General features: G+C 34.6%; 1 protein-coding gene across 1 annotated transcript in view; it reads right to left on the bottom strand.

The window, feature by feature from the left end:
• The window catches only part of LOC115889082 (inactive dipeptidyl peptidase 10), a 259,451-nt gene that overhangs the window by 43,150 nt on the left and 190,489 nt on the right, over window positions 1-25,812 (bottom strand). Inside the window, exon 10 of the mRNA XM_030908996.1 lies at window positions 15,318-15,547. Coding sequence (XP_030764856.1) covers window positions 15,318-15,547 — 230 coding nt within the window. The remainder of the gene's footprint in view (window positions 1-15,317; window positions 15,548-25,812) is intronic.

A 25,812-nucleotide genomic window follows, 5' to 3' on the forward strand; every position in this document is an offset into this window, starting at 1 on the left:
TATCTGAGACGGCTCTATAGAGGCCAGCTCTCCGTCTTTGACATCAGCCGTACCAAAGTTCATGGCAGGAACGGTCGTCGGTCGGCTCGGCGCATTCAGTGATAAAGTGTTCTGGTGTTTCCCCATTTTCCCCACAGAATCTATATTTGCCGTTGTTTCTTAGCTTCAGCCTACTGAGGTGATCGTTAAGGAAACAGTGTCCTGTTAGAAAACCTGTGACAATCCGAAGATTGTTTTTACTTAAATCAAGGAAATCTTTGATTTTTCTCCGTCGTGAGTTCTGAGGAACTTTTTCAAGTGTCTTAGACCGTTGGAAGACACCCATACCAAGTTAAGGATCTTCCAGATTCTTCAGTCCCGCTTTCAGTTGGTTTCCCCTTGATAAACAGAACGATTCTGGTCCAGTTAATAGAGGGTTCGCTTCTTTTCTAGATAGATCATAACCTAATCCGGAGTAGAAGGACTATATTTTCTTTGCCTAATTTGTTGAGCTTCTCTAGGCATTCTTTGACCAATTTCAAATTGATGGTTACTGAGTTAATAGCGTTTAGTGCTGCTTGAATATCGGATAAGATGGCTATTTCCTGATTTCGATAGTTCATATCTAAGATAAATTGTTCGCATCTTTCGGTAGCGGATATTTCTGCCTGAAGGATGCTGGGGTAGGTACCCATTGATTCGGAGTATTTAGTTTTCGGTCCAAAGACTCCTATGTCACTGCTTTGGTTTTGGAAGCATCTGTATACCACATTATAGTATGGTCTTTTACATGCTTAGCAAACGTTTATTTCATCCAATCCTTTTTATTACTGAATACTACAGTCAGGTTATTTTCAAATTTGTAACTTCTTGGTATGTCATCCACAGTTGGAGAAGTAAGAATTTTCTTTTTGAGGGTGTTTCAAGCCCGTGAGCTGAAAACTCTTCCAGTACTGTTTCCGTCAATGACCATTCTAAGGAGGATTGGATACCTACAGTTTTCTTTTTAAAGGAAGATCAATAAGATCGTTACAGAGTTTTTTAACATGTGCTACCATCTTTGACAAAATATTCTTATTCAACTTTGTGTAGGGAATGAACGTAGGGTGAATTAGTATTTTATTTTGCTGTCGTAACACTAAAGACCCCCCACTGTAACTAACATATACTACTATATAAATGCCATAGAAAATTGAAATTATTTTTCCAGATCGATTCCCAATTTATTACTAATTGAAATTAATAGTCGTTGTAGGTATATTGTTATAAATGAACTTTTACTGATAAGACCATTTCAGCTGTACAGTTTTGTAATAAAACCGATCCATCCATACGTTTTCATTTGGGTGTATTATACTGCCCGCCCATTCAACGCAAATTGAACGATTTATCAAGTCCACAAATTAGCGGGTCTATAAAATATACATTTATATTTGCAAGCGCCCACCGCTCTATGCTAAAACGGTAAATATCAATTTCAACCCAAATCCAACAAGTCGTTAAATAAAATCGCCATTAAACGAGGCGGTGAAATTTTATCGATATTTTTAGCTGTACTATATGTTCAATTTCACTACGTAATGGAGACATTCTATTGGCTATTTTTTTGCAGATGACCAAATAGTAATAGTACAGGACTAGGTATACTGACTAAAAAAAACTAGAAAACTAGCAAAAAATACAAAAAATGGGGGCATTCGGCTCTGCGCGTTTGGTTCCTTCTGTTGGTTCAGGCTAAAATTCCCAAGTCTGGATGCACCTTTACAATAGTTTTATTTGTATGTTGCGATCTCTCTTCTCGAAAAAAGACCTACCTTTTGAAGAATCAGAGTGTAATATCCACTTTCATTTATTGTTGATTTGCCGGACTGTCTGTGATACTGTATTGTTTTTAAAAATTCGTTACTTGGTTTTTAATATGATAGGTATTTAATGTAATTGCGTTTGCTGTTCCTGATCCAACCCTGGTCTAGTTTTGTCAAGTTGGCATCACTTATGCCATTAGAGATGCAGTAAGAAAAACTGTGCTTATACATTTCAGTATGGTGTAAGCACAGTGTAAGGGTAATGTAAGTTTATCTTTTTGGCGGATGTTAATATCTATTATGTACATCAGTGCGAAGGCAAATCTTGTTGTAAGTTAGGATAGGGTAGTACAAGCAAATTATGTTATTACAGTTGTTTTTTTAATATCTTTAGTTCTATTACTGTTTCTAATATTTATTAAAACCACACACACACACACACACAAGCCTGTATCGTTACTTTCTAACGTTTTTTAGAATTTAGTATAGAGTTCCAATGCAGTGCCGATATGGCATTACGACAATAGACACCAAAGCCACCTCGTGATATTAAAAAATAACATCATAAAGTAATGATAGTTGGAAAAAAATTGCAAATTTTGGCCGCAAGTTCATTTCGTTCATGAAAATTAACCAGGTATTGACATGAGTCAAATAGCAAAACGTTCAGGAGACGTTCAAAAGCAAACGTTCCGGAGACGTTCAAAAAGCAAAACGTTCAGGAGAGATAAGCTAAAAATAATGTTTTTGGAAACGTTACTCACGAAATTATTGTACAGGGTATTTTAAAGTTAGGGTAAAAAACAAGGTGTTGATACTTCCGAACACCAAAAATAAATCTAAAGCATGAATTTTGCAATTTTTGAATACGTCCAGCATCATCTGCAGTCAAACAAGGACCATACAATACGTCACAATAATTCAAAAGAATAAGCGATTCGCAAAGAATTGTTTTAATATTTCTATTAAAAAAATGACGATGGTTGATATATTAATTTAAGACTTAAATATGATCTTTGTAAGCATTTCTTAATGTGTGTAGTAAATTTTAAATCTTAGTCGATGTGCAGCCCTATACCATGGCACATAAAACAATCGGCACGCCAACTCTGCTCAGATTCCATTGTTTAAAATTTCTATAAAATTTGACCTTGACGGCGCCATTATCGTTTCCTAGTCAGGGCCGGATTAAAACTTATCAAAATTAAAAAGATACTGTAATTGACTGAAACTGAATTTTATTTACACAATACTTTTGTCCAAACAAATGAATCGTTAACCGCGCATACTTCTCAAAAAGTAAAAATGAAAAAATCAATTAAATATTTCACTGTAGAGAATAGACAATTAAAATTAACCAACAAAAACATGCCAGGAGTTACAAACAAGAATTAAAGAAATATCAATAAAATATTTATTGAACAATACAAAGAGGCTATACGTACAAATTATGCCCATCAATGGGCGTAGCAAATTTTATTAATATTCAAATTTCACAAATTAATAAATCCACAATTTTTTTGAGAAACTTCTATTTTTTTCATTGCAGGAAACAAAGTAGGTACCGCATTGTATTTTATACGGTTACAAAGTGAATTGGTAAACATTTTAAATTCAAAATGAACAGAACGCAACTTGTACCTTTTGTGGGTCTTATTTATATCTTCAATCAAGTCTTCTCTATTAGCTGCAATTACCCATGTTCTTGCCCTAAAAATGTATTGTTAACTTATTTTTGGTATACTCATTTTATTTACTTTTATAATTATATTTAAATTAATAGTATAATGATTTTTAAATTTAATTTTTAATGTCTAGATACAACATTAAATTTTACTAAATATTTAACATTAAATCTTAAAATAATACCGTATGATCGAGAAAAAACGGCGTCAGCGATGGCTATGAAATGAAGGTCGCTGTCATTTTATATGTAAATTTATATGGGAAATGTCATCGATCGTCATTTCCTAGCCAACTGGACGCCGTTTTTTTTTATCACACAGTATTAAAGTTTGTTAAGATTTTTAATTAGATCTTCCTATTTAGCTGAATGTCCTAATATGTATACTACTGTTTTTTTTTCACAACTAAAATATATTAAAATAATTAATCACATATATATGTCGTAGAACGGGTTTTAGAATTAATAATTATCCGGATTTTCAACTAAATCCCTTCGAACCGACAACAAGATGGCGACAATGCATTCCCAAGCCGGCTCTTTCTTTTTCTTTTTCGAGACCACGTGCAAGACACCGCGCACCGACCGGCACACCACGCCGACTCCTCATCACCCGTGACTGGGCTTTCCCTCTCTCTCCGCTGCTCAACCATAGAGCATAAAGACTACTAGAAGCCGACTCGGGACCACATTTGCAATCGACATTTCGATTGCGTCACCTTTGTTTCGAAAATACACACAAGAAACTTTATTTAGTAAATACTGATAATATAAAAGATGTTGCCACGTCTAACATTTAATCATTAAATTATAAATTATCCGACACGGCCATCCTGACCTACACACGTCCTCGTGTGATCCCAAAATAAAGAGATCTCATCAAGACCTTTAGTCATGCTCTTAGTACATTCTTAACAAAATCATTTAAAAATTCATTCGAATAACAAAGCATTGAGAGTCATAAGTCATCATACAAAATACAATATGCAAAACAAAACTTCTAAGCAAACATGAGAAAAATGAGATAGCACTACTACATTAACTACTATGGTTCTTGCCTGTTGCACTATATAGCCATATCATGCCCACTGACCTAGTGGCATCCAAATCTCATGCTGCATCCTACAGCCATATCATGCCCACTAACCAAGTGGCATCCAAATCTCTGACCCCCGCCAAAACTGTAGCTGCTCGTCGCGCCATGTTCAAACCTAGGTGTCACGCTAGGTGATATCACACTAGGCGAACCTGCGACTTCAACTTGCAGTGTTTGGTGCGGTCCAGTCACTCCATGACAATAAAAACTCCAGCCCCCGCCAAAACTCAAGCTGGTCCATCACGCCATGACCACACGTTCAAGTGTGCACTTGTGACAACAACTTGCAGTATTTGGTGCGGCCTACTCAGGTATTATAACCTCCAGCCCCCGCCAAATCTCACATTTGGTGCGGCCTATTCACATAATGGTATTGAAACCTCCAGCCCCCGCCAAATCTCACATTTGGTGCGGCCTATTCACATAATGGTATTGAAACCTCCAGCCCCCGCCAAATCTCACATTTGGTGCGGCTTGTGCACTTAATGGTATTGAAACCTCCAGCCCCCGCCAAATCTCACATTTGGTGCGGCCTATACAACTCTCATGGCTCTTGCTGTACCCAACAGCTACATTATGCTCACTCTCCTAGTGACATAAACACCTCTGGCCCCCGCCAAAATTCAAGCTGCTCATCACGCCATGAACACACGTTTAAATGTGCACTTGTGACTACATCTTGAATATTTGGTGCGGCCCTGAACCAAGTTAATGCATCTCTCAATAATGTATCGCTACTGTTTCTCATTTTCATCATCATAGCTAATCACAAATACTAATTATTCTCATAATCCAAGTCTCTCCTAATCGCAATTCGATTTTCAGACTTAACCCTCAGGTTCTAATAAAAATAATTTTAAGTTCAATAATAATTGTCTCTCAACGATTTCAAAGTATATCTGTCACTCTCAAGTACTTCCGTTATTTCGAATGAAACTTCAAACTTAAGATCTAGGTAACTTTATTTAATGCCTCTTTAATTTTTAAGCAACATGATCTTTTACTTTTTGTAATAACTATCATACCTTTATTACTATTAAATCTCAACTTATTACTCTGCTACAACTTTCATATTAAGATATCCCGAACACTCTGTATATTTAAATTGACTTAGTTTTTACTATCAATAGATACTAACCAAAATACCCGTATTAGCGTACCTATTAATGTTTGCACTATTTCCATAAAACAACAGTACGACACAGAGCCTCCAGACGGTCACCCGTCCATCAACCAGCATCGCCTTCGTTAGAACCCTTGTTTATATCCCAAATATCGAATCAATAATTTTTATTACTATTATTGACCATTAAAATCTCATATCATAAACAATTTAAAAATATTATTATTAATGAAAATACTGTCTCAAAAATCACTACCATATTTATAAAAACTCATGAACAACTCATATTTATCACAACTGACCGGGAAGTCAGACATTTCAACACGTTTCCGAGCATCCTCGCCTCTATAGCATCGCTCACCTCCGCATATAAGTCGGCAGACAGAGCAGAAGATTCGCTGGTAAACAGAGCCTCAACGGAGCTCAGAACCAACCCGTTAAATCACATTAGAAAAGAAAACATACAGACAGGGACACAAAGTCTATTATAATCCTCATTTCACTTAAATTTGTAATATTAGTTTAGGAATGTCCTCCAATAAAAACCCTTAAAGGTATCACACCCTTAAGCTCCTAAACGATCCCAAAATATTTGCACAAAATTATAAATTATAACTTTAACTATTACCATTGAGAACCTCGATCACAAAATCATACAGCTATCGCAGACACACATCTGTCTATCTAAACAATCTATTAAAGTCTAGGACAATCACTGAATAGTGCTCTGAATATTAGGTTTAAAAATATAAAAGATGTACCGTACGCCTCTGGTATTCTGCAGCCTAGATACTGTTTAAAGAAATGAAAGACTCTGAACTTCTCTGTCACTTTACACTTTTAGTCACGTTACATTTCACTCTATGCTGTGCTTCTTTACCTTTTTACTCTTTGGCACGTACATATTTTAGACAATTTCCCTCAGGGTCACTATTGTAATTATTTCATCATAATTAAAGTTAAGTTATTAAAAACAACAGTGTACATTAATTTCACACCCGAGAAGACCATCAATAAGTTGGCCCTACAGAACAGGACCACAACAAGTCCCGTACAAACCATCGCAACTCGACAGGCTGCTCATAAACAGGCTGTGACCTTCATTAAATATGTTATGAAAATACTTTTAAAATGATCTATTTTTCAAGACGTAATCAAACACTAGCTCTCGACTATAACAAACAAAACATATCGTTAAAAGATCTATTCAAATTATAAACAATAAACAAACTATTTTACCTGCAAGAAACAACTAGAAAAACAACAGCAGCCTTATCACAAGCGACAGTGTTTATCACTTCGCCTGAATAAATAAACAAATCATACCGATCAATATTTTCTTCGACAAAAACTTTGCTGTATTGCTATTTGTTATGCAATCAGAAAACTTATTCAGAATTAAAATTTAAACGGTGTGGATAATATTCTAAACCACCATTCTGTTCCATAGTACCATGTATTTACCAGTAATAAACAGATCATCAAAACTTATTCAGACAATTTCAGACCATAAAAACGTAATCAAACTTAAATCGGTATGAAATAATGCCGCAAATAGTTGTTTTAATAATAATCATTGTAATATTTCCCCCCGTAACATTATACAGTATCTGTATGGGCTCTAAACTACTAAATGTTCCAAGTGCTTAATATAAATGCTGCAATGCTCAATCTAAACACAGCAATGCTCAATCTAAACGCAGCAATGCTCAATCTAAACGCAGCAATGCTCAATCTAAACGCAGCAATGCTCCGTCTAAATGCAGCATTTGCTCCTGACTGTTGTGACAGGACGCCATGACTCATTTTCTTTGATAATTTACTTTATTATTACTGAACTGTTAACTTTTCGTACTCTTCCAAAGCCACAAAAAAGCAACCAATACTTTCGATTTGTAAACCTAATTAGAAACTGTGTACTTATCTTATTCAAATGCATCCTCCAAGTTTCACCATGCCACTCAAAAGCTTATTGTGGGTGTACATTCTTTATCCCATACTTCTGATGTCGTAGAACGGGTTTTAGAATTAATAATTATCCGGATTTTCAACTAAATCCCTTCGAACCGACAACAAGATGGCGACAATGCATTCCCAAGCCGGCTCTTTCTTTTTCTTTCCGAGACCACGTGCAAGACACCGCGCACCGACCGGCACACCACGCCGACTCTTCATCACCCGTGACTGGGCTTTCCCTCTCTCTCCGCTGCTCAACCATAGAGCATAAAGACTACTAGAAGCCGACTCGGGACCACATTTGCAATCGACATTTCGATTGCGTCACCTTTGTTTCGAAGATACACACAAGAAACTTAATTTAGTAAATACTGATAATATAAAAGATGTTGCCACGTCTAACATTTAATCATTAAATTATAAATTATCCGACATATACATACCTAATAGGATCTCTAGGAAACAGAAAGAAACTTTTATAGAACAACAAAAATAAAATTACTAAAACAAATTATATTACATAATAATTATAGCTCCCGTATATAGCGTTTGACGCCTTGGGAGTAGCAAGGTACAGCTTGCCATACCAGAGCCGTTCAGTATACAAAGGAAGGTAATGTGGCTAGCACTACGCTTCAACCGTCTATTATTACCTCAGGATTGTGAATTCCAAGTACTCACTTAAGACTGAGTCGACCTAGGTACCCAAACTATTTTTATTTTAATAAAAAATGTCGGCTGATGAAATGCCGGGTGTGGGATTCGAACCCACTACCTTGAGATTGGTAGACGAGAGCTTGTACCTCTACGCCACCGGGCACCTATTGGCAATTATATTACATAAGAAACGAAAATAAAACTAGAAAAACCAAATATATCACATAAACAAAAATAAAACAACAAAAACAAAATATATCACTCAAGAAAAAATCAAAATAAATTAAGCCGCACGCTACTGACTCGAATCTGCCGTAACTGTGTGTTGTCGCTGAAAAAACTACGACACTGTTTACTTTCTGTTATGGAAACGCAAATGGCGGCGTGCGCGAGGATATGCGCGTAGCGTTTCCGCCAAAGCGAGTTAGCCTGCCGTGTGATTTATATGCCGTGCCTATACCACAGTTTAAGGAATACATACCAGTTGGCCCACTCTAAAGAATTATATTGTTATTTTGACTTCAAAGGCGGCCCGTGACCCTTCGAGGTGACAAAAATTTCGTCCTATTGCTGCCAAAAGTCACTAACTTACTTTTTATTACTTCCGAGAAAAATGCGTCTAAAGATGAATTGCATTGCATAAAGATGTGTAGTTAGTAACTATTCGGTATTAAAATAAAACATGAATGCCAGAAATCGTAGTTAATGACTTTTGCAATCGATTCTCCGCTTCAAAACATAGTTAGTGATTGAATTTGGTTGTTCGGAAAAATGTTAGTTAGTGACTTTTGGCGGCAATAGGACGATTTGAACGTTTACCGGGTGCAGCGGAAGTGCTATTTTATCAGTCAGAACGCTGGCCGTATACGAGGGATCAACTAAAAATACTAAGGAATTTTAATATAGCAAGTAGAAAAATAAAAATACAGTAGATACTAGTTTTATTGATTAACAGCATATCTGTGGGATCCTATAAATCCTAAGGCACTTTTCCACGCTCCACACCTACAAGTTATTTTCCTTATCAGACTCTACTTATACATATTATGGTGAATACATTAATATTAAAATATTAGATATATTATTCTATCCTAATTCTTTGGAATATGGAATTGTCAATCGGATAATTATTATTAATAATTATTATGGAAAACCCATATAAAAAATGTATACTAACTAAATATAATAAGTTAATTTTTTTAATATATATATAATAATAATTTTTTTGTTTTTGTTTTCACTCTTGGCTTTAGGTCGTTGGGGTTGCAAAGATTTTTCTAGATTTTGTTCATTATTTTTTTATTTTATGACGACGTTTCGACAGTATATGTCTTTTTCAAGCCTCTTTAAGTACATAAAAACAGTCAGTTAAAATCAATAAGATAAAATGTCAAACTAAAAGGTCTTACCTTGAACGTAGATTCTTACAGTTAAAATTTGTTAAAACTGGACAACACAATAACACATCTAACCAAAATATATCTGTCGATCCTCTAACGCACTAAAAACAGTAGACATCGGGTATTGAAATGATAAATGTGTTTTATACAGAGCGATCTGCTAAGAAATACTTACGTGCTCGATAATAAAGTGTGATGTCCAAAAACAATTAAAACAATGGTTAATATGTGTTATTGTGTTGTCCAGTTTTAACAAATTTTAACTCTGTAAGAATCTACGTTCAAGGTAAGACCTTTTAGTTTGACATTTTATCTTATTGATTTTAACTGACTGTTTTTATGTAGGTACTTAAAGAGGCTTGAAAAAGACATATACTGTCGAAATGTCGTCCTAAAATAAAAAAATAATGAACAAAATCTAGAAACATCTTTGCAACCCCAACGACCTAAAGCCAAGAGTGAAAACAAAAAATATATAGTATACAGGTCAAAGAAACGAAACAAAAAATATAATAATTTGCATATTTCTTAAATTATAGCATGTTTTGCTTTATAGATGTTTGCATTATATTTTAATTACCTACGCGGAAAGCCCAAATTTTATCGTAAGGTAATAAAAGTACCTTTGCATACAACTTGTGTTGCCATTGTCAATTTTTTTGGAATTTTTTCTAAATTTTATGATTATCATGAACAGTAATTATGACTGTTAGTAGTTAATTGTGTAATAAATTTTACTGTTCGATAAAATTTAGTAAAAACTGAAAAAAAAAATTGACAATGGCAAGATAAGTTGTATCCAAGTACTTTTTATTACCTTTTGATAAAAAGATAGATAATTCAAGTTAAATGCAAACAGCTAAAAAGCAAAACATGGTATAAGTTAAGAAATATGCAAATATTATTTATTACAGTATTTACTACTAATTGAAGAGCACACGGGAAAAATAATGGAAGTACCAAAAAAAAGGGGGGGAGCTACACCTTTTGGTACCTAAATAAACGGGAATATCGACAACGGCCACATAGAAACAGGCACTTAAAAATGGGAAAAACGATATAAACTCGGATATAAAAGTCCATGCGTAATTTGAATTAAAAAAAACAGTTTCCTGAACATTTATCATTTCTGGATACAAATCGTTTTTCCCATGTGCTCGTCAATTGTCATATTTACTGTTACATAAAATTTAGTAAAAACTCTAAAAAACTTGTCAATAGCAGAACAAGTTGTATGCACGTATTTTTATTACCTGACGATAAAATTTGGACTTTCCAGGTAGGTAGCAAAGAAAAAAAAATCTAAAAAGTAAAACATGCTATTTAAAAAAATGCAAATATCTTAAAAAATAATTTAATATGCACTTTGCAAATCGGTAAATACTGCAAAATCCAAAACATAATAGTAAAGTATCTACTACTACTCTAAAATATCTACTAAAATAATATACTAATTGTTAAAAATAAATATTTTTTGCATATTTCGAGTAAAATCTTTTCTTAATTTATATGTATATTTTTAAAACAATTTATTCATAGTTAGGTTTCCATAATTATAATATACTTAATATGTCTAATACTTTAATTATTATATATACTTAATATCCTATATTATATAAACACATACCTTCCTTCATCTTTTGGGCACCTAAAGAACGATATATTGTCTGTTATTCTACTTTCACAACCATCCACTGCACAAATATTTCTAGTAGACATTTTATTCACAATTCGAACAAAACAACTAAAACACTATTTTTGGTTCACCATATGCGTCGGACCGAAAACAAAACTAAAATAAACTTGGAACGCTGTGTACACGTCGAGCAACGGATGTAGACTGACCCAAATCTACAAGACAGGCGGGGAGCGGCGGGAGGAACTTTGATACGGGCGAAGAGTGGGTCAACTGATATATTTATATTCTTTAAACTGTGCCTATACTTGTTAAATGGTCAACCAATTTAACTGACTGACTTCAATTTGAATTTGGCTACTAAAGTCGTCTAAAGAGTATTTTCGATCGTAACCCGTACCGAAGTATATTGTTACAGGTTTGTCATGCCGGGTCCAGACCAAGCAGACAAAACAGTGACAAGGCAGAAACATTTATGTTTTACGACAAAGTTGTGACAAATCCAATACATTTCTGCCACATTTTTGTTTTGTTTCAAAATTCGGAGACTTTTCAATGTCCCGTCTCGAGTCGGTAAAGATCAAAATGTCTATATTTTGTTCGTATATTTTGCGACAGTTGTCGGCGCAGTGTGGATGGCGATGCTGCCAACAGTAGGAGACCAGTGAAATCACACATCGTTAATTAAACTCATTCGCAACAACTAACCTTTTGACTTTGTTGTACTTTTGTCATTGCGATGTTGACAATTTGTCTCAAGTTTTTCTTGTCAGAAGACTCCAGACTTTTTTGTGACAAGTTTGTCTTGTTTTGGTCTCAAAATCTTGTTTACTTTTTGTCGCCTTGGTTTGGACCCGGCATTAGAGCTTAACTTGAGACAATGATTCCTGACAGCTTTAGATATATTATGTAAATCAAAATTAATAGCTGAAACAGCCTGAGAGCTTTCGTTTAAAGGGGGTCCCAGAAATAAGTGCAAGTATTTTAAGGGGTAGATCTGGTCAAAAGAAATATTGCCGTTTTTCAAGTAAGTCCAAAATAACCGAGTTATTTTACTTTGAAAATTTAAACAAAAAATGTTTATTGCTTAAATTTTGAGAACCACTGGATCTTTTCTGCATTTTCTTTCATGTAAATTTAATCTACTACTTATGTTGCCATATTATCAAGAAATTATGTTTTTTAACTTAAAATTAAAAAAAAATCAAAATTTTCTTCAAAAAATTCCAAATTTTCAATTTTTTTTCGCAAAAAAACCTCATAGGCGTGTTTCTGAGGTCGAAATATACTACCAGTTAAAATACTTGCACTTATTTCTGGGACACTCTGTATACAGGGTGGACCGAACTGTATTCCAGAAACTTCGGCAACATATTCTGCAGATAAAAATGAATGAAAAAGTTCGTATAAATGTATGTCCTAAAATGGGCTTAGTTTCAGAGATACAGGGTGTAGAAGTTTCATTTTTATTTCGATTTTTTCGAAATAATGTCTGAAGTAACGTCAATATTTGGATGAAAATTGGTGTCTGGGAGTTTTTTGGCATGAGAAATTTGATTTTGATGTCAATATGATTCCTACTTGTAGAGGGCGCTACATACATATTTTTTAACTGGGTTGAAGTGTAATAACTTTTTGTCCGTACCTGTATAAAACTACCGAGTAAAAAATATAAATTTACCACGTTTTTTACGTTAAAAAAGTGTCTGTAAAAATGGCTACGTGTAATGGTCCTCGAGATATTTAGAATCGAATTTATCAATACCTGTCATCATTGGTATAAATTAAACATGTTGGCTAAATAGTTATTAGACTGACATCATAAATTTGAAATGTTTTTGTGCCAAAAGTTCAACAGAAACTGTTACATTAAGAAATGTATATTTTTTCACTCAGTAGTTTTATACAGGTGCGAACGAAAAGTTATTACTCTTCAAAACAGTAAAAACACATGTACAACTTAACAAGTATAGCTAGAGACGTGAGAAATATAAAATAAGAGACGCCCCTCGATGCGCAGTGGACAGCACACAAATTTGCTTTAATCAGATTTGTCGTAGCGTAACTGCATCTCTCTTCCGCCGAATGCGTTCTCTCTCTATCGTGTGCGCGAGCGGTGCTATCCCCAAGTCTCTTCCGATATTCAAGATCATTTGTCAAACTGTAAGTGTGCCAATTTTCATCCAAATATTGACGTTAGTTCAGAAATTATTTGGAAAAAATCGAAATAAAAATTAAACTTCTATACGCTGTATCTCCAAAACTCAGCATTTTAGGACATACATTTATACGAACTTTTTTACTACTTATTTTTATCTGCAGAATATACTGCGAGAGTTTCCGGAATACAGTTCGGACCACTATTTTTATTTGTGAGAGAGTAGAAAAATGTTCACGGCAAGATAAAATAAAATCAGGAAATCTGCAAATATAAATACTGAAAAGTAGTACATCTAGGATCGATCCCTGGGGAACACCAATATCTATATCCAAAAAAGACGAAATCTCATTTTTATATTCCACCGCTTGTTTTCTCTGGCATAAAAAACTACTACATATATTATGCCATTACTCGCTGACCAGTATTCGACACACATTAGAAGATGGTCACGCAAGGCGTTTTTTTTCATGAGCTTTTCTGTGACTGAAAAGCCCGATACGTGATATGTGATCTGTCTACCGCATTCTGGACATTCAAAAATCTCATTGCTTTGTTGCCTCTTTACTTTTTGGTTGTCGCTGTTAACTGAGTTTACAATTCTTCTCCATTGAGTTCTATTGTGAGCTGTTTCTTCCCACTCATTCTGCATATTAATCTCCTTTAAGTTTTCGTGGAAAATGTCTTTGTACCTTTTGAGTTGTCCACCCGGCGTCCTCTTACCGTCTACAAGCTCACCGTAAAGCAGATATTTTGGTATGCGGTTTTCCTGCATTCTGCATACGTGACCAGCCCATCTCAAGCGGGATTTTGTAACCATGACTTCAGTACTCTCGCAGTTAGTTTTTTCAAGGACCGACACGTTTGAGACATGATGAAACCAGCAGATTCTTAAAAGTTGTCTAAGGTGTCTCTGTTGCAACTTGTTTAATGCGTTCATGTGTCGGCGGTACGGCACCCAGGTTTCGCTCCCATATAACATAGTGGGGATTATAATTGCTCGGTACACTACAAGTTTTGTTTTTGTACTCAAGTCATAAAAAACTAAACATCAGAAGGTGGCGTACATTGTTGGACAGCCTAATATAAAAAAGTATTGATGACATTATGTAATGGTTAAGGATGTCAAAAGGCTTTGAAAAAAAAAACATAATACAGTAACTTTGCCCTTATCAGTTGCCGAAATAATAGTATTAAGAAGAGACTTTTAGCAAATTGGTCGTACAGCTGTACTTTTGAAACCTGACTAACTTTCCGGAATTATACAATTTTTTATAACCTACTCCTCTAACAATACTCAAGCTGAGGTTTTAAAACTCATTCCAAAATCTTAAAAATGATACGTAAGTTGCTAATCGGACAAACATGATTTAAGGATTGAATATTATCAGTTTTGGGTAAAGGGAGAACCAGAGTACTCTTCCAAAAACTCCGAAAATGTTTAACTAGTGTTTTTATCCGAATATTATACCGGGTGAGACTTAAATAAGTGCAAATATTTTCAGGGTGGGTAGATCTCGATAAAAGAAACTTATTTTCTCTTTACCGTTTTTCAAATAAGTCCAAAATAACGAAGTTATTTTATTTTGATAATTTAAAAAAAAATATTCAAATTTTGAGAACCATTAGAGCTTTTCTGTGTTTTCGTTCTTGTAAATTTATTCTACTACCTATATTGGCATATTATCAAAAAATTCCAAATAGTTTTTCAAAAATTCCAAACTTTTCTTCGTGTTTCTGGAGTCGAAATATAGTACCCCTAAAAATATTTACACTTATTTAAGACTAATCCTGTATATGATCTAAGATGACAGTGTACTTACATTACATCGTTCGAATGATCCCACGTTAATATCCTTTGAACTTCGAACTTTCCATGTGTTAACGGTATCGTCCGTTTCTTAGGAATGTTCACGGACACCGCATGTCTAAACGTCCCGGCTGGACCATCGCGTACTGGTGCGATAGTAATGTAGTTTGAACTATCAGTCCCGAATATGGGACTATCGCCCATATCCACCCAGCCTTGTCCGTCACCGGTTATTCTTTGGGTCTAAAACAAATACCAGCTAAAATTAATTTAATTAATAAAATATCTTTACCTTTGTGGCAGTTTTATATCTTAAAAAGAATTCTAGATTTTTCGCCAGTGGACCAAATTTTTCAAAATAAAAATGCTGTTTTCATAAACACCACTGCGTTCAATCCAAACGGACGCCAGCTGGCAGTTCCTTTTTTATAGTAAAGCAAATTTACCTTACCGACAAACAATGCTTAACTTCGGGAGGTATATCTCCTTCAAAAAAATACAAAAAACTAAGAACGAACTATTTAAAATATCTAAATAGAACTATTCAAGAACACTTTATAGCAGATAGGTTGTGAGGCCTTAAATCGAGGCCTTAAATCGTAAAAAAGCAAGCTATATATCACAAAAATTCAAGTCGCAGAACACTTTAAATTAAAATTATTTCTTAAACCAAATAGAATAAAAATAGAAGATTGAAAATATGTATTTCTAGAAGTAGGTCCATCGTTTCTTTATATGTTTTTTAATATATTTTGTTAAGTAAACTGCTGAATAAATAGTTTGATATAAAGTGATAATTAAATCTTATTTTGTGATGTTCAGTTTAAAAGATATAGGGTGTGTCTGTTTGCGTATATATGCTTGATGGGAGCTATAAAACAATGAGCATATGAATGGGTATGACGGCTGTCTTTTCAACATAAAAAGACTCAGGGCAAAACCACGTATAAAATGCATTGCAGAACTTCAATACCATCAGCGTATTGAACTTCAATACGCTGATGACTGCGCTCTAGTTGCAAAATCGTTACAGCAATTACAAGAAATGCTGAACACATATACCTGGACATACAAGGCTTTGAGCCTTAAGCTGAATACCGATAAAACTAAATTCATGTGTACTCCCCGGAAAATCACAACAATGCTATAAAAATTTGAGAAGAACTATTGGAATACGTAGCGGAATTTAATTACCTCGGTAGTTTAATTTTGGAAAAGGCCAATATCGACTCTGAAATTCAGCACAGAATTAGCAGCGCCAGCGCCCCAAGAGCATTCTGGAAATTAAGACAGATTTTTCTACAATCATGACTTAAGCACAAAAATGAAATTTGCAGTACACCGAGCAATAATAATCCCCACCATGTTATATGGAAGCGAAACCTGGGTGCCGTACCGCCAGCACATTAACGCATGCAGTGCAACATGGACACAAGCTAGTTGCACTGACAACTGTTAAGAAACAGATAGAGATAAAAGGAAACCGGGTGGACAACTCAAAAGGTATCCACAAGAAATTAAAGAGGATAAGCATAGGTACAGAATCAGTGAAAAGAAGCACAATAGAGCGCAATGTAGAAGAAACAATGTAAACTCAGTTAACAAAAACAATCAAGAAGTAAAGTGCGGCAACAAAGTAATACGATTTTTAAATGTCCGGTGTGGCGGAAGACAGATAGCATCATGTATCGGGCTTTTCAGTAACAGAGAAGCTCATGATAGAAAATACCTTGCGTAACTATCTTCTGATGCATGTCAAATACTCGTCAGCGAGTAATTGCAGTAAGTAAGTAATATGCTGGGTAAAAATACTATGACATTTTCATCGAAAGTGTAAACACTAACTAAATATTTAAAGGTTATAACTGTTGATGTTGAAACGATTAAAAATATTTCCTATAATATGGAATGTATAATGTTTTTTTTTTTTCTCAAAAAAACTTATAAACATGTTTCTGGGGTTGAACTACCAGTTAAAATTGTACTTATTTAAGAAACACCCTGAACAGAAACTGTAATTTTTAAGTGCTTACCTATTTTTGGCTACAAAATAAACAAGTCTATAATTTTACTTCTTTATAAAACGAAAAGTATGTATGAATGATAATTAATTATACAGGGCATGTTATCTGCATCCAACGTTAAAATTTGGCTTTTATTTTTCTTTCAAAATGTATAACTATCTTAAACCTAACAAAGGTAATGAGAAGTTAACTTTAGTAACTCCGGGCAATATATTAACTAGTTTAACCAACTTTGTCAAACAGGGAAAATTACGTATGTTTGCTGATGTATGCTACTACAGTCCTCGTGAAACTAAAAATGCCTTGAAAATTTATATTGTCTGGAATAAACGGATAGCTCTAAAATTTCTAAGCTAAGCATTTTAAGTGACGACACAAGAATAGTATAAATAATTAGTTTCCGTGGCTCAGGCAAGGAGACAAGTGTCCCATTTAAACCCTTCTAAGTTTTAAGTGTTCTTATCTTTTGTCTTTGAGGAAGACTGTTCTATGCTTTTGCGAAACTTCGTTCTTTTTGTAAAATTTTTCGTCCCTAAATCGAATACTTTATATTCAAACAAAATTTAAGCAGTATCGAGTAAACTTGGAGTAAACGGAAGCTATCGCTCCGCCATATTAATGATCGAATTAACGGAAAATGTAAATTATAGTCCAAATTACCAATGTTCTTTAATATGGCCAATTCTCCGCACGACGAGATGTCACTTTATATTCTATTGAAATATTTAATCCATCCAGCTATTTCTGCAAATGATACGGCTCTCTTCATTTTGCGTATTTGGACTTATATTCAAACTTACTTTTGGTTCGTCGTGATTCTATCCAGATACTTATTATTCCGAGCGTATTGTAATATTACTTCTAACAGATATGTGTAGGAGTGCATGCCAATATTTGACAAAACAAGAAACATATACAGATGAAACGCTAGATGAAATTAGAGGTCGGCGACATCATCTTTGCTAGGCCCCTTTCATTTTTCAATTAGTAAAAATATGTTAAAATAAACGAGCTGATTTTTACACTAGTCAGAATTATGTACTAATTTGACTATATTGTATTATACAGGGTGGCGCCTCTCATACAACGCGGAGGCTCCAAGGAGAACGGGAGTTTATACCGAAATGAATTTTGGGAGCATATGTAGGTTAATTGAAAGCATTTTATAAAAATATAGAGTTATACACGGTGTTCCCAAAAAAATTACCTATCAAAAGTTGTTTTTTTTTGTAATGGAACACCTAATATATTAATTGATTTTCGGATTCTAGGAAAAAAATAAAGGTGAGTTTTATTAAAGAAGCATATGCCTAGCTTGTAAGGATTTTGACATATTTCACATTTTGTAAAAATGCAGAATAAATTTTAAATTTCAAAAACATCTACCTAAATTGTGATTTACCCTGTATACCCTGATATTTAATTACAATAACCATTGTACCTTAAACCAAATTAAAATTTGTCCCGAAAAGTTGTACAGGGCGAGACAAAATGTATACTAAATATTGGCCATTTTTAAAAGCAAGTTACTTTCTTTATTTTAAATGCAACACCCAGTATATATATATACCGGTATTAAATGTAGAATTCATATATCTTCTTATATATCTTTTTTTTTTAAGGTTCCCTATCTCTCAGACAAACATTTTCGGAGATATTTTCATTTTTATGATTTTGCCTCAATAGATCTTTATTATTTGTTAAAGTCTAGGTGGCTGTGATATACCTTTTGTTAAATTAACAAAAATTAAAGGATGTAGAGTAAAATACTCTTCTTCTTCTTCCTGTGCCTTGTGCTTAGCTGCACGTTGGCGATTGTCTGTACTCTTCACACAATGTGTAGAGTGCCGTTTTCAGTTCTTCGAAATATGGTGGCTGCGTCGCAGATATTACACCAATCCAGTATGTTCCTCGCCAGGAATGTTGTTTTCTTCCTGGGCCTCGCCGTCCCTCTATTTTTCCTTGTAGAATCAGCTTAGGAATGTAATATTTGTCTCCTCTAAGGATATGGCCGAGGTATGAAACTTTTCTTTCTTTAACTGTACTAAGCATTTCTCGTTCATAACCTGCAGTTCTTAAAACTTCTTCGTTGGTGGCATGTGCAGTCCACGGTCCATGGTAGTAAAATACTCAACGGTACTAAAAAGATACACGTTTAACATATTTTAATTGTTACAGAATTAAAACTAGATATAAGCGTATAATTATGACACAAAAATTAGCTAGATGAAATAAAATGCCCAATATGTTTCCTTTTCTGTTCGCTGCATAAAATGATTCTCTTGTCAAAAGTCTTTTTTATGTTAAAAGTTATATGTGATGTTCTACTTCGAAAAGCAGTCATTTCTATTCGCCTCGCCCTGTATAACTTTTTGGGCTATCTATACCGAGTATATTCCAATTTAGGTAGCTTTTATTGAAATTTAAAAATTGTTCTTCATTTTTAGAAAATGTTAAATATGTCAAAAACTTTAGATTTTAGTCATATTCTTCTCTAATAAAATAGCTTTACTCCTATCTTTATTTTACCCCTTACCTTACTCCTTACCTTACTCTCTAATAAAATTACCTTTATTTTTCTACTAGAATCCGAAAATCAATTAATATAATATGGGACGTTCCATACAAAAAAAATACTTTGATGTGTAACTTTTTGGGGCACGCTCTGTAGAACTCTCTATATTTTTAAAAGATGCTCTAAATTAACCTAAATATGCTCACAAAATTCTTCTTGAAGAATTCTACTTGAAGCTTCCGCGTCGTATGAGCCACCCTGTACTAGGTGTCAAAAAATAGTGTACATATCTAACTTTGGTTAGGTGATAGTGAGCAAAGGTGTGATTTTACAGATAAAAATAAAACAAAAAAGTTCCTATAAACATATGCCCAGAAATGCTTCCCGAACCAGGTACAGTCCTCGAAATATTAAATAAAAATAATATATTTCGATTATTTTTAAGAACATTGGTTAATCGTTTTTCCTGAAATTTGGTACTCTTACACACATTTTAATGTCAGAGCGAATGGTGGTCATGGAAAATTCCCTAACAGCCCTGAAAGCGTACCTTCCATTAGGGTAGAGAGTACTCCGGGTAGTACTTCTTTTATCCTTATAGAATTATAGATACAGTATTTTTAACAAATTACATAAAAATATAGAACTTTTTTACATAAAAAAGGTGCTCTCGTTTAGTTCGAACGGTTTTCAAGATACCGTATGATCGAATAAAAACGGCGTCCATTTGGCTTGGAAATGACGATCGATGACATTTCCCATATAAATTTACATATAAAATGACTGCGATCTTCATTTCATAACCATCTCTGACGCCGTTTTTATTCGATCATACGGTATTTACGTTTAAAGATTAGGATGCATCGATTTTATTTTTTTTATTTTTTTTTATTAGTGAAATGATAAAATGTATAAAGAAATTTTAAATAAATGAATCTTTTGATTTCGCTAATACTAAAATCAATGCATCTGAACCTTTAAACGCAAATATCTTGAAAACTGATCACCGAAGGATAAATTAAGGTACCACCTTAGGGGTGGTACCACCTTTTAGGGCTGTTACGGAATTTTACACTATCGCCATTCGCTTTAGCATTAAAATGTGTGTAAGAGTACCAAATTTCAAGAAAGAGGATTTACGAATGTTTTTAAAAATAAACAAAATATATTATTTTTATTTAACCTTTCGAGGGTTATAAATTCTTCGGGAAGCATTTTATGGCTTTCTATGAATGTAATAGGAACTTTTTGCTTTATTTTTATTTGTAGATACCACCCACCGATGTTAAATATATTATTTTTTTACACCCTGTATGTATAAATATCTTAAATTGAGGAAGACTGTTCTATCGCCTGTTGTAAAATTTCATTCTTTTTGAAAAATTATTCGTCCCACATCTAACGAACACTTTATATTCAAAAGTTAAACAGTTTCGAGTAAACGGAAGCTATCGCTCTGCCATATTAATGATCGAAGTAACCGAAAATGTAAATTATTGTCCAAATTTATATTCGGTTTCCTTTTATAATATAGAAGCCTGCCTGCATGGCGAGATGACACTTTATATTCTATTGAAGTATTCATTCCATCCAGCTATTTCTGGAAACGATACGGCTGTCTTCATTTCGCGAATTCTAACTAATATTCAAACTAACTTTTGGTTCGTCGTGATTGTATCCAGATACTTAATATTCCGAGCCTATTGTAATGTTACTTTTAATAAATATGTGTAGGAGCATGGAAACGGCATGTCAATATATATCAGAACATGAAATATAAACAATGGAAGCACTAGATGAAATTGGACATTATCTCTGCTAGGTCTCTTTTATTTTTCAATTAGTAACAATATGTTAAAATAAAGGAGCTGATTTATTACCCCATTAGTAATAATTATGCACTAATTTTCAGAACGTACTATATGCATTGAGTAAAAAACTAAGGAAGCATTCTAATTTTATTGAAAATGTTAAAACATGATGTTGTTTGGACTCAATAATTTGCTGATGGTTTTGTTTTACATTGAACTAGTAAATGTTATTAATTATTAAAATTGTTAAAAAAATCTAATAAAACTAAATAAGAAATAATGTTATCTGCATTTAGCATTAAAATTTGGCTTTTATTTTTCTCTCCTAATAATAATAATAATGCTATAATGCTATATAAATTAATCCCTCCTAAATAATCTTAAACATAACAAAGGTAATGAGAGTGCAGAGTAGGGTTGCTATGCCAATATGCAGTTCATTCCGCACAATTTCTACAAATGTCTTGATGGTCATTTCAGGAACCATACCAATTGAATTACAAATAAGTGAGCGATGCAAATCATGGAGAAGGGACAAGAGGGGAAAGTTGGAAGAAAGGGGATTTACTTTAGATCTTTGGCAGGAGAGTTGGGAGCAGGAAACGCATGGTGAGGCAATGGACCAAGCGTTGAAAATCTGATGTAAGACCCTGTATCAAAGGAACAGATGGCGAAGTAAATTACTTTCTCACACAAATCCTATCAATGAAGCATATTTCTATCTGTTCAAATTAACCAACACACCAAGATGTTACTACTACGACCACGCGGATGATGCAGAGCACACTTTTTTTGGGTGTCCGCAGTGGAGCGAGTAACGATTGGCTTTCGAGCATCTGGCGGAGGAGAAACTGACAACGGACAGCATTTTCCCCCTATGCTGGCATCTGTGGTGGTATGCGCCGTATGTGACACGGCTGCGGCCCAAAATAAACTTCCTCAAGGAGATGCGAGACCTTGTCGTTGGCTCCTGGTCAGGTGCTAGGGGAAATCTCCTCTAGCATTTTGGCTGGGTCTAAGGAGCATCTTTTGTCTTGTTTCTGGCTATAGTGTGGTGGTCAGCGAATTGCACCAAGACGTATAACGATGCTGGATGGGTCTACCCTGTCCGTCATACCAGGCACCCTCTACTGGCTGTGGTCGTGTTTCACGGGCAGAGAGTGTGGGGGGTCTTAGCTTAACTGCCTGGACCAAGAGGAGACAACCTCACCAAAAACCTAAATCCTATGATGGCGGGACCAGGTCAAAGAGATTCGTGGCTAGATAGAAAACTAGCCTCTACTGGTCTCCGCCTTAGGGCACACCAGGGGGAACCCATTGGGTTCTCGTCTCTCTTACTCCTCCAGAAGTGGACCGACTATCCCTTGCGGTGTAATTGACCTCAAATTCAAGCTTAACCCCCCTCTTACTCATTCTGCGTTACACAAGGACCAAAAAAGAGCAGAAGAGCAACAATCATGAGAGAGAAGGATTATTCAGTAAGTAAAAACGTAAATGGACAATGGTGGGGGTGCCGACGTAATACCGAATAGGTGGTTCCATCACTTTTCTATCAGCAGCTCCGCAAGGTGGTTTTTTAGTGGGTAAAACTCACACTACCTGAACCTAAAAACGCACAAGTGTCATCTGAAGATTTTCCCCTTGCATAAAAAAGCTAATTAGATGTTAACTGCAGTATCTCCGGGCAATATATTAACTATTTTAGCCAACTTTGTTAAACAGGGACGATTATATAAAATATTTCATGATGTATGGTACCAACTATACAATCCCTAACCAACTACAATATTTTTCTACGACTAGCCTAGAAAATGCAGTTTGACACATGGAAAACTCGATCTTTGTAAACTGTCGTATGCTAAGGATTTAGCGCACGACATGTGTCTTAGTGCACACGACATGTGTCAATTTTAACATTTTTAACCTCCAATGTTTAGCTGAAACGCCAAACGCAACGCAGCCGTCAGAAACGTGTCATCATTACATCGCAAATTATTCCACAAAACGGACAAAAACTGAGTGAGTCTGCTGCTAATTTGTAGTCGTAGAAAAAATAGCGTAAAAAACTCGTTCGAAAACTTCTTTGTACACTCGTTCGATTTACGGCTCCTGCCTGCGGCTCGAGCCAACAAACTGCCGAACTCGTGTGCAAAACGTCGTTTTCGAAACTCGTTGTTTAATATACTATTGTAGAACTAAATATGCTTTGAAAATGTATATTCTCCAGACTAAACGGACAGCTCTAAAATTTCTTAGCTAAAAATTTTAAGTGGCGAGACAATGGGAGAAATAATTAGTATCCATGGCTCAGACAAGGAGCTCTATTTAAATAAGTTTAAAGTGTTCTTATGCCTTGTCTCTAAGGAATACGTTAAATAATACGGTTGTAAAATTTCGTTCCTTTTTAAAATTGTTCGTACCCGGCGTCTAACGAACGCTTTATATTCAAAAGTTAAACAGTACCGAGTAAACGGAAGCTATCGCTCCGCCATATTAATGGTCGAAGTAACCGAAAATGTAAATTATAGTTCAAATTTATATTCTGTTTCTTTTTATAATGTAGGAGCCTCTCTGCACGGCCAGATGTCACTTTATATTCTATTGAAATATTCATTTCATCGAGCTATTTCTGGAAAAGATACGGCCATCTTCATTTCGCGAACTTCAACTATTGCTAACATTCAAACTAACTTTTGGTTCGTCGTGATTGTATCAAGATACTTAATATTCCGAGCGTATTGTAATATAACTTCTAACGAATATGTGTCTGCAATGAACAGTGGAGCCACTAGATGAATTTGGAAGTCGACTACATCATCTTCACGAGGTCCATTTCAATTTTCGATTAGTAACAAAATGTTAAAATAAGCGAGCTGATTTTTACAGTAGTAATAATTGTATATGTTATAGTGAAAGTCGGAAATTCAGTGATTGTTAACATTCACTAGGAAATGCTAGTAATTGCGCATTGGACCAGTGAATGTGGTATTTTAAAGAGATTTGTCGACTTTTCCTAGTAATTAGTTAGAACAAATAAATTTTTTTAGAACATTGGATCACCAATTGGATTAAACTTCTTTGGATCAATATTCAAGCCGATCCAGATATCTTAAAACTACAATTTACTTCTTTAATATATTTATTAAAAATTATAGAAGATAACGACATAACGAGTAGAGGGAGATGGCCGATTCTGCGCCAGGAGGAGGAGGAGCAAGGAGCAGGAGGAGGCGTCATCAGCTAGGAACAGTTAAAATACGCTAATAAACAAGAATAAACCGGTTTGAACCGCTTAAAACCGCTTTTGAACCGTTTTTTAGCTTTAACCAACAGACCTGTTCATTTTTTGTTCAAACCCGTTTATTTCTGTTTTAAAGCGGTTGTTTCCTGTTCAAACCGGTTTATTCTTGTTTATTAGCGTATTTTAACTGTTCCTAGCTGATGACGCCTCCTCCTCCTGGCGCAGAATCGGCCATCTCCCTCTACAATAACCTTTAAATATTAAACATAGTAAACATTTTAAAGCATACAAAACAATTTAATGAACATAAGATTACTTATTGGTACAAGGCTTTTTTAATAAAGTTCTTCATCGTGGACAAAATAAAGTATGCCCGAATTTTTATTCGTTATTTGCTTTTTCAAACCCGCTACTTCAAGTATATCAAAACGTTCAATAAATTCGTATTAACTAGGTTCTCTAATATATTTTTGCACACTTAACTATTGCTGTGACTTCATTATATTGCAAAAATTAAAAACAACTACTATAACATTTTTGCGAGTGCCTAGTTTATCTTAATTTTTTTACAGAAAATTTCTTCCTTAGGGAAAATATTGCACAGTACTTTTTACAACGATAACAAAACAATTCTACATAACCTAACCCCAAAAAACAAAGCGAATTTACGCCAGATATCTGCCAACGTTGCCAACGTTTAGCCCGATTTAATGTTATCCGAATATTGCCTATTATTCCAACTTATTCTTATTAATCCTTATATTTTACAACATGTGGCAACCGCGCTAGCTGAATCTTTCAAACTCACTGTTAAGGAGGGAACGCACTAGGCGGTCGCGGTTGCGTCCCATCGTGGAACGAGCTAGTCGCGATCGAGCTCAGTCAAGATCTTTTCCTTGTTTTATAACACATGCATT

Source organism: Sitophilus oryzae, unplaced genomic scaffold, assembly GCF_002938485.1.
Source record: "Sitophilus oryzae breed Bouriz unplaced genomic scaffold, Soryzae_2.0 scaffold_810_pilon_pilon, whole genome shotgun sequence".
NCBI classification, from domain to species: domain Eukaryota; kingdom Metazoa; phylum Arthropoda; class Insecta; order Coleoptera; family Curculionidae; genus Sitophilus; species Sitophilus oryzae.